This window comes from Oratosquilla oratoria, chromosome 9 (assembly GCF_046742065.1).
Source record: "Oratosquilla oratoria isolate Oo_2021 chromosome 9, ASM4674206v1, whole genome shotgun sequence".
NCBI lineage: Eukaryota > Metazoa > Arthropoda > Malacostraca > Stomatopoda > Squillidae > Oratosquilla > Oratosquilla oratoria.
The window spans coordinates 59,098,323-59,113,017 of NC_134785.1; the positions used below are offsets into that span (position 1 = coordinate 59,098,323).

Below are 14,695 nucleotides of genomic sequence, written 5' to 3' on the forward strand. Positions count from 1 at the left end.
ATGGCCAAATTTACTGTTCAAAAGAATAATGTATTATTTTGAAATTACTAAACGCAATAAAAACAATAAACTATTCATTTGCCATAATTTACAATATTGTTTTGCACTCTCAGCAGAAAAAAAAACATTTTGCCAAATCAATTTGAAATTCTTAAAAAAGAATAATTGCAAGCCACAACGCATTATCTCCTATCATGAAATAGTTATCATGCATTGTGTGACTAGTGTGACAATGTATAACTCGATACAAGGAATATATTATCATAGAGCAATAAAATAAGTGTTAAAATTTAAGTCAGCAAAATTATAGGCTCCAGATATAAATAGAAAAGAAATAATAAGCACTGGAATATTAAATATCGATTTTCTCAAAACAAGGATTTTGGAGTTAATGCGTTCTGCCTTTTCACGGTAGAATTGGCGAGGAACAGTGTGGGTCTAGGACAGATTTTTGTGGTAAGACATGCGAGAGAGCTTTAGGAAAAGGTAAGCCCGTTTTTTGGGGGGCTTTTATGGACCTATAAAGGCTTAAGACAGGGTAGACAGGAATGCACCATGGATATTGCAGATATATGGGATAGGAGGAAATCTTTTAAAAGCAGTAAAGATTTTTTACAGTAGTAGTAGAGCTTGTGTTAGGATTACAAATAGAGAGTAAGTGGTTTGCGGTAAAAGTGAGACTTCGTCAGGGGTGCGTTATGCTGCCCTGGCTGTTCAATTTATACATGGATGGGGTACTGCGTAAGGATGTTTTTAGGGCTTTTATGGATCTGGAAAAGGCCTATGACAGGGTAGACAGGAAGGCACTGTGGGAGGTTTTGCAGATATAGTTTGTCGAGTGTAGTTGGGAAGGCTTACGAGAGATTTGACAGGATTAGGATTAAAACAGAGGGAGTAATTGGTGAGGAACAGTGCAAGTTTAGGACAGGTAGGGAATGTGTGGATTAGATATTTGTGATAATGCAGATATGTGGAAGCTTTACAAAAAGGTAAGGTTTTTTGGGCCTTCGTGGGTATTTCTGATATACGGGATAGGAAAACTTTTAAAAGCAGTCAAGATTTATACAGGAGTAGAGCTTGTGTAAAGGGCCCCATTCATGACAACGATTTTCAACCCCAACCCAGATTTCGAACATGGTCGGGGTTGGAGTTGTGGTTGGCGGCTTCGCCACTCACTGCACCAACCAATTGTCCAAGTTTTCGCAGTTGATCCGCAGTTCTATTGTGATAAGATGTCTGATCTCGACTCTGGCGATCTTTTTAATGTTTCTGTTTTTTTAGAGGCAGATAGAAAGCGCAAAAAAAAAGTCTAAGTGGTGTAAGTCTTGGCTTCAAAAAAGAAACAAGCTATCCCATAATCAATTATTAGAGGAACTGAGACTAGAGCCTAAAGACTATATGAACTATTTAAGAATGGATGAATCCACATTTTTAGAACTTCTGTCCTTGGTAACACCAATCATAAAAAAACAGGATACGATAAGGAAGGCTATTACACCTCATGAACGTCTCGTATGTACATTACGATTCCTAGCAACAGGGAGGTCATATGAAGACCTCAAATTTTCCTCCACACAGTTCTTAACGAGCCAATTTTTTTAACTACATCATCACGCGTAGATGCGGGGTTTACTTCCTTAAATTTTGAAACGAGTATTTCATTATTTTATTCAAGTATTCTTTACTTTTAACTTTCCATAGGCATGGATGTTGACGGTATATCTCAATAATCTCTCTTACAAAATATTTACTGTACGCTTCCATTTTTCTAGTTAGGCAGCACAACTATAGCTACAAACGCACAGTACGAAATTTTGGGCACAAGTGATCGATTTGGTTGTCCGCACCCATCCACCACTCCAACCCCAACACAGACATAAAGCTCCGCCCACAAAATATCAGGAAAATCTGAACGACTCCAACCCCAACCACGACCTGAAAATCGGGGTTGCGATGTAGGTTGTTGGAGCCCATCCACGAGAAAATTTGGTCTGGGTTGGGGTTGAAAATCGTTGTCGTGAATGGGGCCCTTTAGGATTACAAATAGCAAGTGGTTTGTGATGAAAGCGAGACTTCATCAGGGGTGTTATTTCACCCTGGCTGTTCAATTTATATATGGATGAGGTAGTGCAATAGGTAAGAATATTTTTTGGTCTTTTATGGGTCTGGGAAAGGCTTATGACAGGGTAGACAGGAAGGCACTGTGGGAGGCTACACAGATATATAGTTTCAGTTTGTTGAGTAGTTGGGAAGGCTTACGAGAGGTTTTTGACAGGATTGGCATTAGAACAAGAGGGAGTAATTGGTAAGGAACAGTGCGAGTTTTGGACAGGTAGAGATGGTGTGGATTAAATTTTTGTAATAATGCAGACATGTGTGAAAGCTTTACAAAAAGGTAAGGTTTTTTGGGCCTTCATGGATTTAATAAAGGTTTATGACAGGGTAGAAAGGAAGGCACTATAGATATACAAGATAGGTGGAAAGCTGTTAATATCAGTCAAGTTTGTATGACAATGGAGCCTGAGTAAGAATTAGGAATGGAGTGGTTCATGGTAAATGTGGGACTTCCCCAAGGATGCATTGTCACCCTGGCTGTTCAATTTACACATGGATGGGGTGCGAGAGGTAAATGTAAGGGTAATGGGCCAGGGAGTAGAGAAGGTTAAAGAAAATGGAGAAAAATAGGATACAAGCCAATTGTTGTTCGCTGACAATGCTGCACTTGTAGTAGGATCAGAGGAGGAATGAATTAAGGAAGTTAGTGATGGAGTTTGGGAAGGTGTGCAAAAGGAAGTTGATAAAAGTATGGCAATATGTACATGGGGAGAGGATAGCAAATTGGAAGTATCAAGGGAGAGAGGCTGGAAGTGGATAGTTTTAGATACTTGGGGGATTATGATGAGAAAGAGAAGAGTGGAGGTAGAATGTAGATTGAGAAGAGTAAATGCCTTGGTGGATTGAAAAGTGTAACAAGAAATAGTCATTTGGGAATAGATGCAGAGATTGTATGAAGAAGCGATTGTGCTGACAGCACTGTATGGGGCAATAACATGCAACACACGAGAGGAAGAGTTTAAATGGGTTCGAGATGAAATGCCCGAGAAGTATGGTAGGGGTCACTAGGCTGGATAGAACGAGAAACAGGGTAAAGAGAGCTGGGTTGGAAAGGGAGTAAGAGGATGGGATTGATGAAATTATTGGGATGGTTTGGACACAAGGAACTGAGGAAAGACTAGTAAAAGATTTGTGGAAGGGACATTTGGGAGTGAATAGGAGGGGGCAACCAAGGACAAGATGGATGGATGGGGTAAAAGGGGCATTGGGAAAGGGGGAGGATGTCTGTTGAGGAAAGCCAGAAGTTAGGGGTGAGTGGAGAATGGCTGAGTATGGATGATGCTGTGATGCAATCTGCATCAGGGGATGGAGGGGGGTTGCCAATTAAATGAAGTTGCCTTACTGTCTTGCTTCTAATCCAGGGTGGTGGGCAAGATGTAGGGATGACCAATCATCCTGGAGCCATGAAAAGAGGGAGAGGTGGTGAATGAGCTGAGTATGTGGGGATGAAATGAGTGAGTAGATTTAAGCCTTTTGATTTCGATTACCTCCCCTATAAGGGTGAAGAATCCAATGGACCAATACAACAGTTTGTGGTCACTGACTTTTCTGATCATTTGATGCACATTCTTTCCATGGGGGTTGACAAATCACACAAACTCTGTCAAATGTTTTTATTTACCAAAAACATTGTTTTCCAACACCTATTACAGATTATCCTAAAATAAGAAGTGTAGACATATTCAGTAGAGTAGTTTGGGTGCAACCTCCTATAAAAAGTAAAAACGACCACACAAGTGTCTCAAAGCCCTGGGACACTGTTCCACACAGCATTCTGCTTTTTTCATGGGACAAACTTAAAAAAGGACCAGCGGTTATAGTATACAGCAATCTACAGTAATGGCTATAATATTTGTATATCTCCTCAAACATAAGTTTATAACTTAATTCTTGTTCAATAAAAACTTGCTGGCAATCCTAGGAGACTGGCCCTCACCTAGAATATCACAGCATTATTTTTTTGTGTGACCATGAAGTTTCCTCCATCTGCAATACTAATTGTAGCAGCAACATAAACATTAGTCATACTGCCCAGCAAGTTTGGAAGCCAAACAAATGGCCACATGGGGAAACTAGCCACTTAAAAATGAAGAGACAGATTCACGCAACCATGATAATAGGGTAGGAAGGACAGTATGAGGGACTGACCACAGGCCAAGAGGAAGTAGGTTGTTCACCGTAAAAAACTAGTGGTGGTCACTTTGTTAAAGACAAGGAGCTTGGTTTGTGTTGGATGCACAGACAAACAGGCAGACCCTTTTGTACACTGACAAGGTCAGAATGGAGTCTTCGAGGCAAATCAACTTCAGATCACAGGTTCTCCTCACATAGTTAGGTGGCGCCAAACAGGACATGCGTAGTCATTCTGGTAAAAACAAGGATATCAGCTGTGCTGAAAAGAAAACGTATGTATTAGTTATTAGATACATGCAAGTTGTCCTACATTAACATTTTCTACAGTATATCTATGTATCCAATTTTGCCTTCTTGCTAACTAAAAAATGGGAGGGAGGAGGGTGGAGGGAAGTGGAATATGTAGGAAATGGAATGGGTGAGTGGTTTCTATGCCTTTTTCTTTTTGGCTACCCCCTGTGTAGTGGGAAAAGGCCTTTGGTATATGTATGTGTATCTATATATTCAAAGCCTGAATATATATGGTATATCTATATATTCAAAGCCTGAATATATATGGTATATCTATATAACCACAGCCTGAAGGGATTTCTCCCAGTCTTATTTTTCTGCATGAGGTGTGTGTGTGTATGTCATCAATTATGAAGCAGCCTCGCTGTGGATGTGCTTTGTCTTGCTACACTGCTTCTGACCCAGGGCAGTGGGCGAGATGCAGGGATGACCAGTCATCCAGGAGGAGCCACGAAAAGGGGGAGGGGTGATGATTGGTAGTGGAGTACGTGGGGATGAAATGGGTGGGAGTGGATTTATGCCTTTGGCTACCTCCCTTGTACAGGGGAAATGGCCATTGATACATGTACAGCAAGACCTCTCATTAACGGACGTTAATTAGCTGTGTTTGTGGTGTTTTTGGTGTTGTTTAGTGCGTGCAATCACTATGCCACCCAAAAACCACTCCAAAACACCGAAAACACAGCAAAACCCAAAACACCGAAAACACAGCAAACGCAGATAATTAACGTTTGTTAATGAGAGGTCTCACTGTATGTATATCTTCATATCAAGTGGCTCTTCGCCCTAATAAGGGAGGTAACAAAACATTATTAATATTTACTCACCATATTGACCTGAGTTACTTGGGCAGGTTGGCTCAATCTTCCTCCTCTTCACCCTCCCCCGACTCTTCAGATTCTGAAATGATCAATGATATCAAGTTAAGAAAATGCATACAATTTTCCACATCCTTACTTCAAAAACACACACTCATAGCTGTTACTCCAGAAACATATAGCAACACACTAGTAGCCAGCAAATTACAATGATAGAATGTCCTTTCTGTTCACAAGGCAGGATTATAAAAGTTATATAAAAATTTATTTTAAAACTTTAAACATACTTTCATTCAACCATCTCTGGTAAAAGCTTGTTCCATTTACTAATGATGCAATCTACATACAAACAGGTCTCTTCCCTGCTATAAGGAAGGAAGCCAAGTCAAGGCACACACCCACTCCCATCCACCTCCCCCGTTTCCCTCTGATCTTGGATCCTCACAGATGAAGTCATCCCAGTTTCCTACCTATTGCCCAGGTCTGAATCAATGTAGCAAGACAAGGTACACCCATAGCAGGGCTGCTTTACTTACATGGTACCCACCCCACTTCAGGTAGGTGTAGGTGTAGGTGTAGGTGTGTGTGTGTGTGTGTGTGTGTGTGTGTAGGTAGGTGTGTGTGTAGGTAGGTGTGTGTGTAGGTAGGCAGGTTGTGTGTTTGTGTGTGTGTGTGTGTGTGTGTGTGTGTGTGTGTGTGTGTGTGTGTGAGAGAGAGAGAGAGAGAGAGAGAGAGAGAGAGAGAGAGAGAGAGAGAGAGAGAGAGAGAGAGAGAGAGAGAGAGAGAGAGAGAGAGAAAATTGTGTCAAAATATCATCCATGCACAATCACTTCTCTCTTTCCCGCTCAAAAGATGTACCACTCTTGCTCAAGACTCCTTTCACCCCATCCATCCATCTCATCCTTGGTCATCCACTTTAGTTCACTCCACCCACTTCTGCTTTCCACACCTCTTTTGCTAATCATTCATCACTCATTCTTTTCATGTGTCCAAACCATACCTATAATATTTCATCACCCCTTTCTGCCAGCTTCTTTTCCATCCCTACTCTCCTCCTCTTAATTTCTCTTTATCACACCTTGTAATCCCTGCAAAATTTCTCAAGACTCTCAAACACTAAACTTTTCACTCTTAAATTCCAAATCACCACATGCAGTGTCATGGCACAATCACATCTTCGTATCTTCTCTTTGCGTATTTCTCATGATAATTTCCAATACCCTAAAACATTTGCTTCTCTCAATCTAGTTTACCTCAACCCCCCCCAAGTCCTCCATTTCCTGCCACATGCATACATACATACATATACCAAGGCTTTTTTTCCCCTTATCAGGGGGGTAGCCAAAAAGGACAAGGCACAAAAACAATCCCACCCATTTCATCCCCGAAAACACTCCACACCCCTCCACCCTCCCTCCCATCTTAGCACCTCCTAGATGACGGGTCATCCCTGCACCCTGTCCACTGCCCTGGGTCAGAAGCAGTGTCGCAAGACACAGCACATCCACAGCAAGACCGCTTCATTAAATCGGCAACCCTCCCTCTCCGTCCCCCCATATAAAGGAGAGGACGGGGAGAAATCCCTTCGGGCTGCGTCAAAAATTTTTGCTCACACACACTACCGTCCAATCCACCTCATGCATCACAATATTTTCCATATACAACCATTCTCCATTCACCCGTCTTCTGTCCTCTCCCGTCCTTCCTCAACAGACATTCCCCTCTTCCCCCCATCCATCCATCTCATCCTAGGACGTCCCCTCATGTTCACTCCCTCCACATCTGCCTTCCATACCTCCTTTACTAGTCTTTCTTCACTCATTCTTTCCATGTGTCCAAACCATCCTAATACTCTTTCATCCACCCTATCTCCCAGCTCCCTTTCCACCCCTGTTCTCCTCCTCACTTCCTCATTTCTCACTCTATCCAGCCTAGTAACCCCCATCATACTTCTCGGACACCTCATCTCAAACACATTCAAGTTCCTTCTCTCTTCCTCTCACATGTTCCAGGTTTCTGCTCCATACAGTGCTGTTGGCACAACCACTCCTTCATACAGTCTCCTCTTAGCATCCATTCCCAGATTCCTATTCCTCATTACACTTTTTAAACCACCAAGGCATTTACTCGCTTCTCTCAATCTACATTCTACCTCCACCTTCACTCCACCCTTTCCTGCCACATTTGCACCCAAATATCTAAAACTATCCACTTCCTCCAGTTGCTCTCCCTTAATGCTCACTTCCAGATTACTGCCACTTTCACCCCTTGTACATCTCATCACCTTACTTTTACCCACATTTATCTTCAGCTTTCTTCTATCACACACTCTCCCAAACTCTGTCACCAGCTTCCTCAATCCCTCCTCTGATCCTGCCACAAGCGCAGTGTCGTCCGCAAACAATAGCTGGCTCACCTCCCACTTTTCTCCATTTTCCTTAACCATCTCCAATCCCTGACCCACTACCCTTGCATTCACCTCTCGCACCACCCCATCCATGTATAAGTTGAACAGCCAGGGTGACATAACGCATCCTTGACGAAGTCCCACCTTTACCTCAAACCACTCACTCTCTCCATTTCTAATCCTGACACAAGCTCTACTACTCTCATAAAAACTCTTGACAGCTCCCAGAAGCTTTCCTCCTATCCCGTATATCCGCATAACCTCCCACAGTGCCTTTCTGTCTACCCTGCCACATGCAACCCCAAATAATAAAAACTGTCCACTTCCTCCAGCTTCTCTCCTTTTTGACTTTCTTCCAACTCATTGCTATCCTCTACCCTTGTACATATCACCTTCTTTTACCCACATTTACCTTCAGCTTTTTCTTATTGCATACCTCCCCAAGCTCTAACTGCCCCTCCCACTGACCATGCCACAAATGCATCGTCATCCACAAACAACTGGCTCACCTTCCACTTTTCTCCATTATCTTGAACAATCTTTTGTCCCCTGCCCATTGCCCTCACATTTACCTCCTGTACCACTCTATCCACATATACAATGAAAGGCCAACAACATCGACAGCCTTGACACAATCCCACTTTCCCCTCAAATCGCTCAATTTCCAATTCTAACACAGGCACTACTACTCTTACAAACTGCCCTCAACTCCCCCATGATAGGGGAAGAAAGAATTCTGCAAGCGTTTCCCATGCAAATCATAAAAAAGGACAAGGTGGGACGGAATGGTGAGACTTAAGTATCTTGCTCTGTAAAATTATCTTACAAGAAATCTACCACATATGATGCAGTTAGCAAAACTGTTCCTTATAAGCTAAATCTACCTCTGTTTTATTAGTCCCTTACACCCTTGAAATCTTGGTACGAGAACACATTTTCCAATGAATGTTTTAATCATTTCCATGTGACTTATTTCAAACATTTTACACTAGTTTTGCATTTCCTCACTGTGCTCATTCCAGTTTTTCATGTTATCTGGTTACAAACTGCATATTCCAAATGTGGGCAGACCAGTAATACAATTTCACTGAGAGCATAGTGTCTTATAATTCCACTTTCTGCTTTACAAGGGAAAAGGGGACAACTGAGTGTAGTAGCTTCAGAGGGATCAGTTTGTTGAGTGCAGTTGGGAGGGCTTATGAGAGGGCTTTGATTGACAGGATTAGGAGAGGAACAGAGTGAGTGATGAACAGTGTGGGTTTAGGTCAGGCAAAGTTGCATGGATCAAATTTATGTGGTAAGGATGTTTCTTAGAACTATGGATTTGGAAGACTTATGACAGGATAGACAGGATGGCACTGTGAGGGGTGTTGCAGATGTATGGGATAGGAAGAAAGCTGTTAAGAGCAGTCAAGTTTTTATGATAGTAATGGAGCCTGTGTTAGAATTAGCAATGGAGAGATTAGTTTGAGGTAAAGGTGGGACTTTGCCAGGGATACGTTATGTTGCTTTGGCTGTTCAATTTATATATGGATGGGGTGCTGCGAGAGGTAAATGCAAGTGTAATGGGTCAGGGATTGGAGATGGTTGAAAAATATGGAGAAAAGTTGTTGATAAGCCAGTTGTGATGGTTCAAAAGGACTGTACTAGTCCCCGAACAAGCTTCACGTAACATTGGAAGATCTAGTCTCATTTTCATCTAATCCCGTATTAGGCGAGCCCTCCGACAAGTTGTGTATGTTTAAGACAGATTGAACATTTTTAGAAACTCTGCCATGGGATACGAACCCTGACCCGTGCGTCAATAATCAGCGACCATGCTACATGGTGATGGTTCAAAAGGACTGTACTAGTCCCCGAACACGCTTCACGTAACATTGGAAGATCTAGTCTCATTTTCATCTAATCCCGTATTAGGCGAGCCCTCCGACAAGTTGTGTATGTTTAAGACAGATTGAACATTTTTAGAAGCTCTGCCATGGGATACGAACCCTGACCCGTGCGTCGATAATCACGAGGCCAAGACGCTAGCGACCATGCTACATGGTGATGGTTCAAAAGGACTGTACTAGTCCCCGACCACGCTTCATATAACATTGGAAGATCTAGTCTCATTTTCATCTAATCCCGTATTAGGCGAGCCCTCCGACAAGTTGTGTATGTTTAAGACAGATTGAACATTTTTAGAAGCTCTGCCATGGGATACGAACCCTGACCCGTGCGTCGATAATCACGAGGCCAAGACGCTAGCGACCATGCTACATGGTGATGGTTCAAAAGGACTGTACTAGTCCCCGACCACGCTTCATATAACATTGGAAGATCTAGTCTCATTTACGGGATTAGATGAAAATGAGAAGATCTTCCAATGTTACGTGAAGCGTGGTTGGGGACTAGTACAGTCCTTTTGAACCATCACCATGTAGCATGGTCGCTAGCGTCTTGGCCTCGTGATTATCGACGCACGGGTCAGGGTTCGTATCCCATGGCAGAGCTTCTAAAAATGTTCAATCTGTCTTAAACATACACAACTTGTCGGAGGGCTCGCCTAATACGGGATTAGATGAAAATGAGACTAGATCTTCCAATGTTACGTGAAGCGTGGTCGGGGACTAGTACAGTCCTTTTGAACCATCACCATGTAGCATGATCGCTAGCGTCTTGGCCTCGTGATTATCGACGCACGGGTCAGGGTTCGTATCCCATGGCAGAGCTTCTAAAAATAAGCCAGTGTTTGCCGACGACACTGCTTGTAGCAGGATAAGAACAGGGATTAAGGAAGTTAGTGACCAATTTTGGGAAGGTGTGCAAAAGAAGTTGAAGATAAATGTAGATAAAAGTAAGGTGACAAGATGTACATGGGGAGAGGATGGCAGTAAATTGGAAGAGTATTGAAACTGGAGAAGTAGAGGTACAATGTAGATTGAGAAAAGCAAGTATACCTTAAGGGATTAAAAAAATGTAACAAGAAACAGACACTTGGGACTGAATGCTAAGAGGAGACTGTATGATGAGGTGATTGTGCCAACAGCATTGTATGGGGCAGAAACATGGAACAGAGGAAGAAAGCTTAAATCTGCTCGAGATGAAATGACTGAGAAGTATGATACGGTTACTAGGCTGGATATAGTTATAAATGAGGATGTGTGAAGAGTGGGGGTGGAAAGGGAGTTGATAAAAGTATTAGGATGGTAGGGATACTCGGAAATAACAAGTGAAGAAAGATTAGGTGTGGAAAGCAGAGGTGAATGGAGTGAACAAGAGGGGGCAACCATGGATGAGATGGATGGATGGGGTAAAAGGAGCATTGTGAAAGGATTGTCTGTTGCTATGTATGAATTATATTTTGATGCAACCCGAAGGGATTCTCCATCTTTTTATGTACGAGGGGATGGAGAGGAGGGGTTGCCGATTAAATGAAGCAGCCTTGCTATGGATGTGCTGTCTTATTACATTGCTTCTGACCCAGGGCAGTGGACAGGATGCAAGGGTGACCAGTCATCCACAAGGAGCTGAGAAAAAGAGGGAGGGGTGGTGAATAGGAGTGGTGTATGTAGGGATGGAATGGGTGGGAGTGGATTTATGCCTTTGTCTTTGGCTATCTCCCTTGTATGGGGGAAGAACCTGTTGGTATATGCATGACAACTGCACTTTGAAGTCAAAAGACAGGAATCCCAATATCCTATTTGCCTTTTCTAGGCAGAAATACAATGCTTAATCTCAATATCACAATCACACCACCTTTACATTAAGGTAGGGTTTCCATTCATTTGCAAGCTATTGCCCTAGTTGGCTAGTGATTCTGGCTGTTATTTACTTAGCTATATACCAAAAAGGTTTCTTCCCCCTAACAAGAGAGGTTACCAGCCAAGTCCACCCATCTTGAACCCATGTTTCTTTTCAAACAATCCCTTAACACCTTGTAGATCAAGGGCCATCAGTTGTCAGCCAGAAGCAAGGTGGGAGGCTGGGATAGCATTGCTAGCCAATTACTCTATTGTTACATGGCTTACTCTGGTTGATTAATCTTTTGTTCCAGGTCTCTTTTGCACAAGACTCACAAGCCTCCAGGAAACCAGCAACAACCTCAACCCAAGACTACAAATCACTTAAAGAACAAGTAATGCATTGTTGTCTTGGTATTGTTAGTAAGGGGGCATTATAGTACAAGGTGTTCTGCATCTTCTGTGCAGTGGAATCTGAGGCAGTTTGATCCCATGGTTAGCCCTAGTTTGTGTTTGTACCATCTTAATGCTGGATGGTATCACGAGTGCTGGCACATCAGTGTGGTTCTTGTCCGCTATGGGAGGGTTTCCTATGAAGGTTGTTGCTGGAGAATCAAATTTGGTGGTTACTCTTGAATGCCAAGTTAGTATCTTCATATGCACAAGTTTGGATGTTCTGTGTGGTAGAGGTGAGAGGTTTTGTTTGAGTAGTATGTTGATGTAGTTACTGCTGCATTCTGTGGGGTTGTGCTTTCAAAATGAGCTGTAAAGGGTGTACATTTGGTGCTGCAGAGTCCAACTTACAAGAAATTGCAACGTTTGTTAAGACCACAAGGAGAGGGTCCAATCACTGACAGGGTTGCCACTCAAGCTGTATCAATTTCTGGAGAATCCAAAGATGACCAATCTGGAGAACCTCATGATGATGCATGTGCTTGTAGTTCCAGACTCCAATTTAAACCTGCATGGAATTGATGTTGGTGACTTGTCTGTCATTGCAGAGCATCCACTGGTGACACTAAGGTCACCGGCTTTGTATTCGATTATTTTGTAGTTCTCATGGTCATTGAAAGTCCTAGATGCAGCCTTTAAGTAACTGCACAGGGAGGAGAGACTGCTGAAAATCTGGGTCCAGATGTTTGGGAACTTCTGGATGACAGTTCAGTCTATTCATGTAACAAGGTCACATAGTTGAGATCTTCAATAGCTTCACATATTTTGGTGTAGTGCATAGATCTTCAATATCTTCACATATTTTGGTGTAGTGCATAGATCTTCAATAGCTTCCCATATTTTGGTGTAGTGCATAGATCTTCAATAGCTTCACATATTTTGGTGTAGTGCATAGATCTTCAATAGTTTCACATATTTTGGTGTAGTGCATAACCTCTTCAACAAGTTAAATATTCGTGTGCAAGTGCTGCCTGAGGTATGATGGTGGATCACAATATGTGCATTATGAAAAGACATGGGGAGTGAGAGGAGAAAGTGTGTGTGTGCATGATAATTTGTGAACATTTCACCATGACTATTTATACAAGCCCTATCCCATTTATTCTTGTAGTAATAATCAAATTTTAATGAGACTTTTTACTCAACAACAAGCTCGTATAAACTATAAGCTTTACATACATACATATACCAAGGCTTTTCCCCCTTACAAGGGGGGTAGCCAAAAACAGAAAGGCATAAAATCATTCCCACCCATTCCATCCCTGAATACACTCCACACCCCCTCCACCCTCCCTCTTATCTGAGCACCTCCTGGATGACGGGTCATCCCTGCACCTTGTCCACTGCCCTGGGTCACAAGATACAGTACATCCACAGCAAGGCCGCTTCATTAAATTGGCGACCATCCCACCTCTCCGTCCCCCCATTGCATAAAAGGAGAGGACGGGGAGAAATCCCTTTGGGCTGCGTCAAATTTTGCTCACACATACTACCTCAACCACCTCATGCATCACAACATCATCCATATACAACCATTCTCCATTCACCCGTCTTCTGTCCTTCCTCAACAGACATTCCCCTCTTCCCCAAAGCCCCCTCCACCCCATCCATCCATCTCATCCTAGGACGTCCCCTCATGTTCACGCCCTCCACATCTGCCTTCCACACCTCTTTCACTAGTCTTTCTTCACTCATTCTTTCCATGTGTCCAAACCATCCTAATACTCTTTCATCAACCCTATCTCCCAACTCCCTTTCCACCCCCGTTCTCCTCCTCACCTCCTCATTTCTCACTCTATCTAGCCTAGTAACCCCCATCATACTTCTCAGACACCTCATCTCATACACATTCAAACTCCTCCTCTCTTACTCTCATATGATTCTGCCCCATACAGTGCTGTTGGCACTATCACTCCTTCATACAGTCTCCTCTTAGCATCCATTCCCAAATGTCTATTCCTCATTACACTCTTCAATCCACCAAAGCATTTACTCACTTCTCTCAATCTACATTCTAACTCCACCTTTTCCTGCCACATTTACACCCAAGTATCTAAAACTATCCACTTCCTCCAGTCGCTCTCCCTTAATGCTCACTTCCAGTCTACTGCCACTTTCACCCCTTGTACATCTCATCACCTTACTTTTACCCACATTTATCTTTAGCTTTCTTCTATCACATACTCTCCCAAACTCTGTCACCAACTTCCTCAATCCCTCCTCCGATCCTGCCACAAGCGCAGTGTCGTCCGCAAACAACAGCTGGCTCACCTCCCACTTTTCTCCATTTTCTTTAACCATCTCCAATCCCTGACCCACTACCCTTGCATTTACCTCTCGCACTACCCCATGAGTGCATAGAGGATTTAGGGAAAAATATCAATGCAATAGTACTGGGAGACCTTAATGCTAGGGTAGGATATGGTCCAATTGAGGGAGTGGTTGGGAAATGTGGAGTTCCAGGAAAGAATCATAGTGGAGAGTTGATAGTGGAAATGTGTCTACAAAGAGAGTTGATAAGCTTTACAATGCACATTTTTTTTCATGCCAGCTGAGCTATCATTATCTCTCACCCCCTTTCAGTCAACCATATGCTACAATGGCTGATTTTGTTCTATCCTAGCTTCAGCTTTAACCCCTTCCATACGGTGCCGCACACGTAGGCGTCATGGGGAGCGAGTGTATTCGCGAGGCTGCCATATCGGCGTCTTGATTATATTTATTGTAGTCACCCCTCCATAATGACATTCTAA

The 14,695-nt window shown here is 42.8% G+C and overlaps 1 protein-coding gene across 7 annotated transcripts in view; it reads right to left on the reverse strand.

Annotated features, from left to right (window-relative positions):
* Positions 1 to 3,713: 3,713 nt before the first annotated feature.
* Positions 3,714 to 14,695, reverse strand: part of kra (basic leucine zipper and W2 domain-containing protein kra) — a 32,048-nt gene continuing 21,066 nt past the window's right edge. For 6 of the 7 annotated variants that reach the window (XM_076190610.1, XM_076190614.1, XM_076190613.1 and 3 more), the window contains 2 exons: positions 5,367 to 5,439; positions 3,714 to 4,507 (listed from right to left, as the gene is read on the reverse strand). In XM_076190610.1, the coding sequence (XP_076046725.1) occupies positions 5,399 to 5,439 (41 nt within the window). In that variant the 3' untranslated portion in view covers positions 3,714 to 4,507; positions 5,367 to 5,398. The remainder of the gene's footprint in view (positions 4,508 to 5,366; positions 5,440 to 14,695) is intronic. The other variant, XM_076190608.1, reaches the window with a different exon arrangement.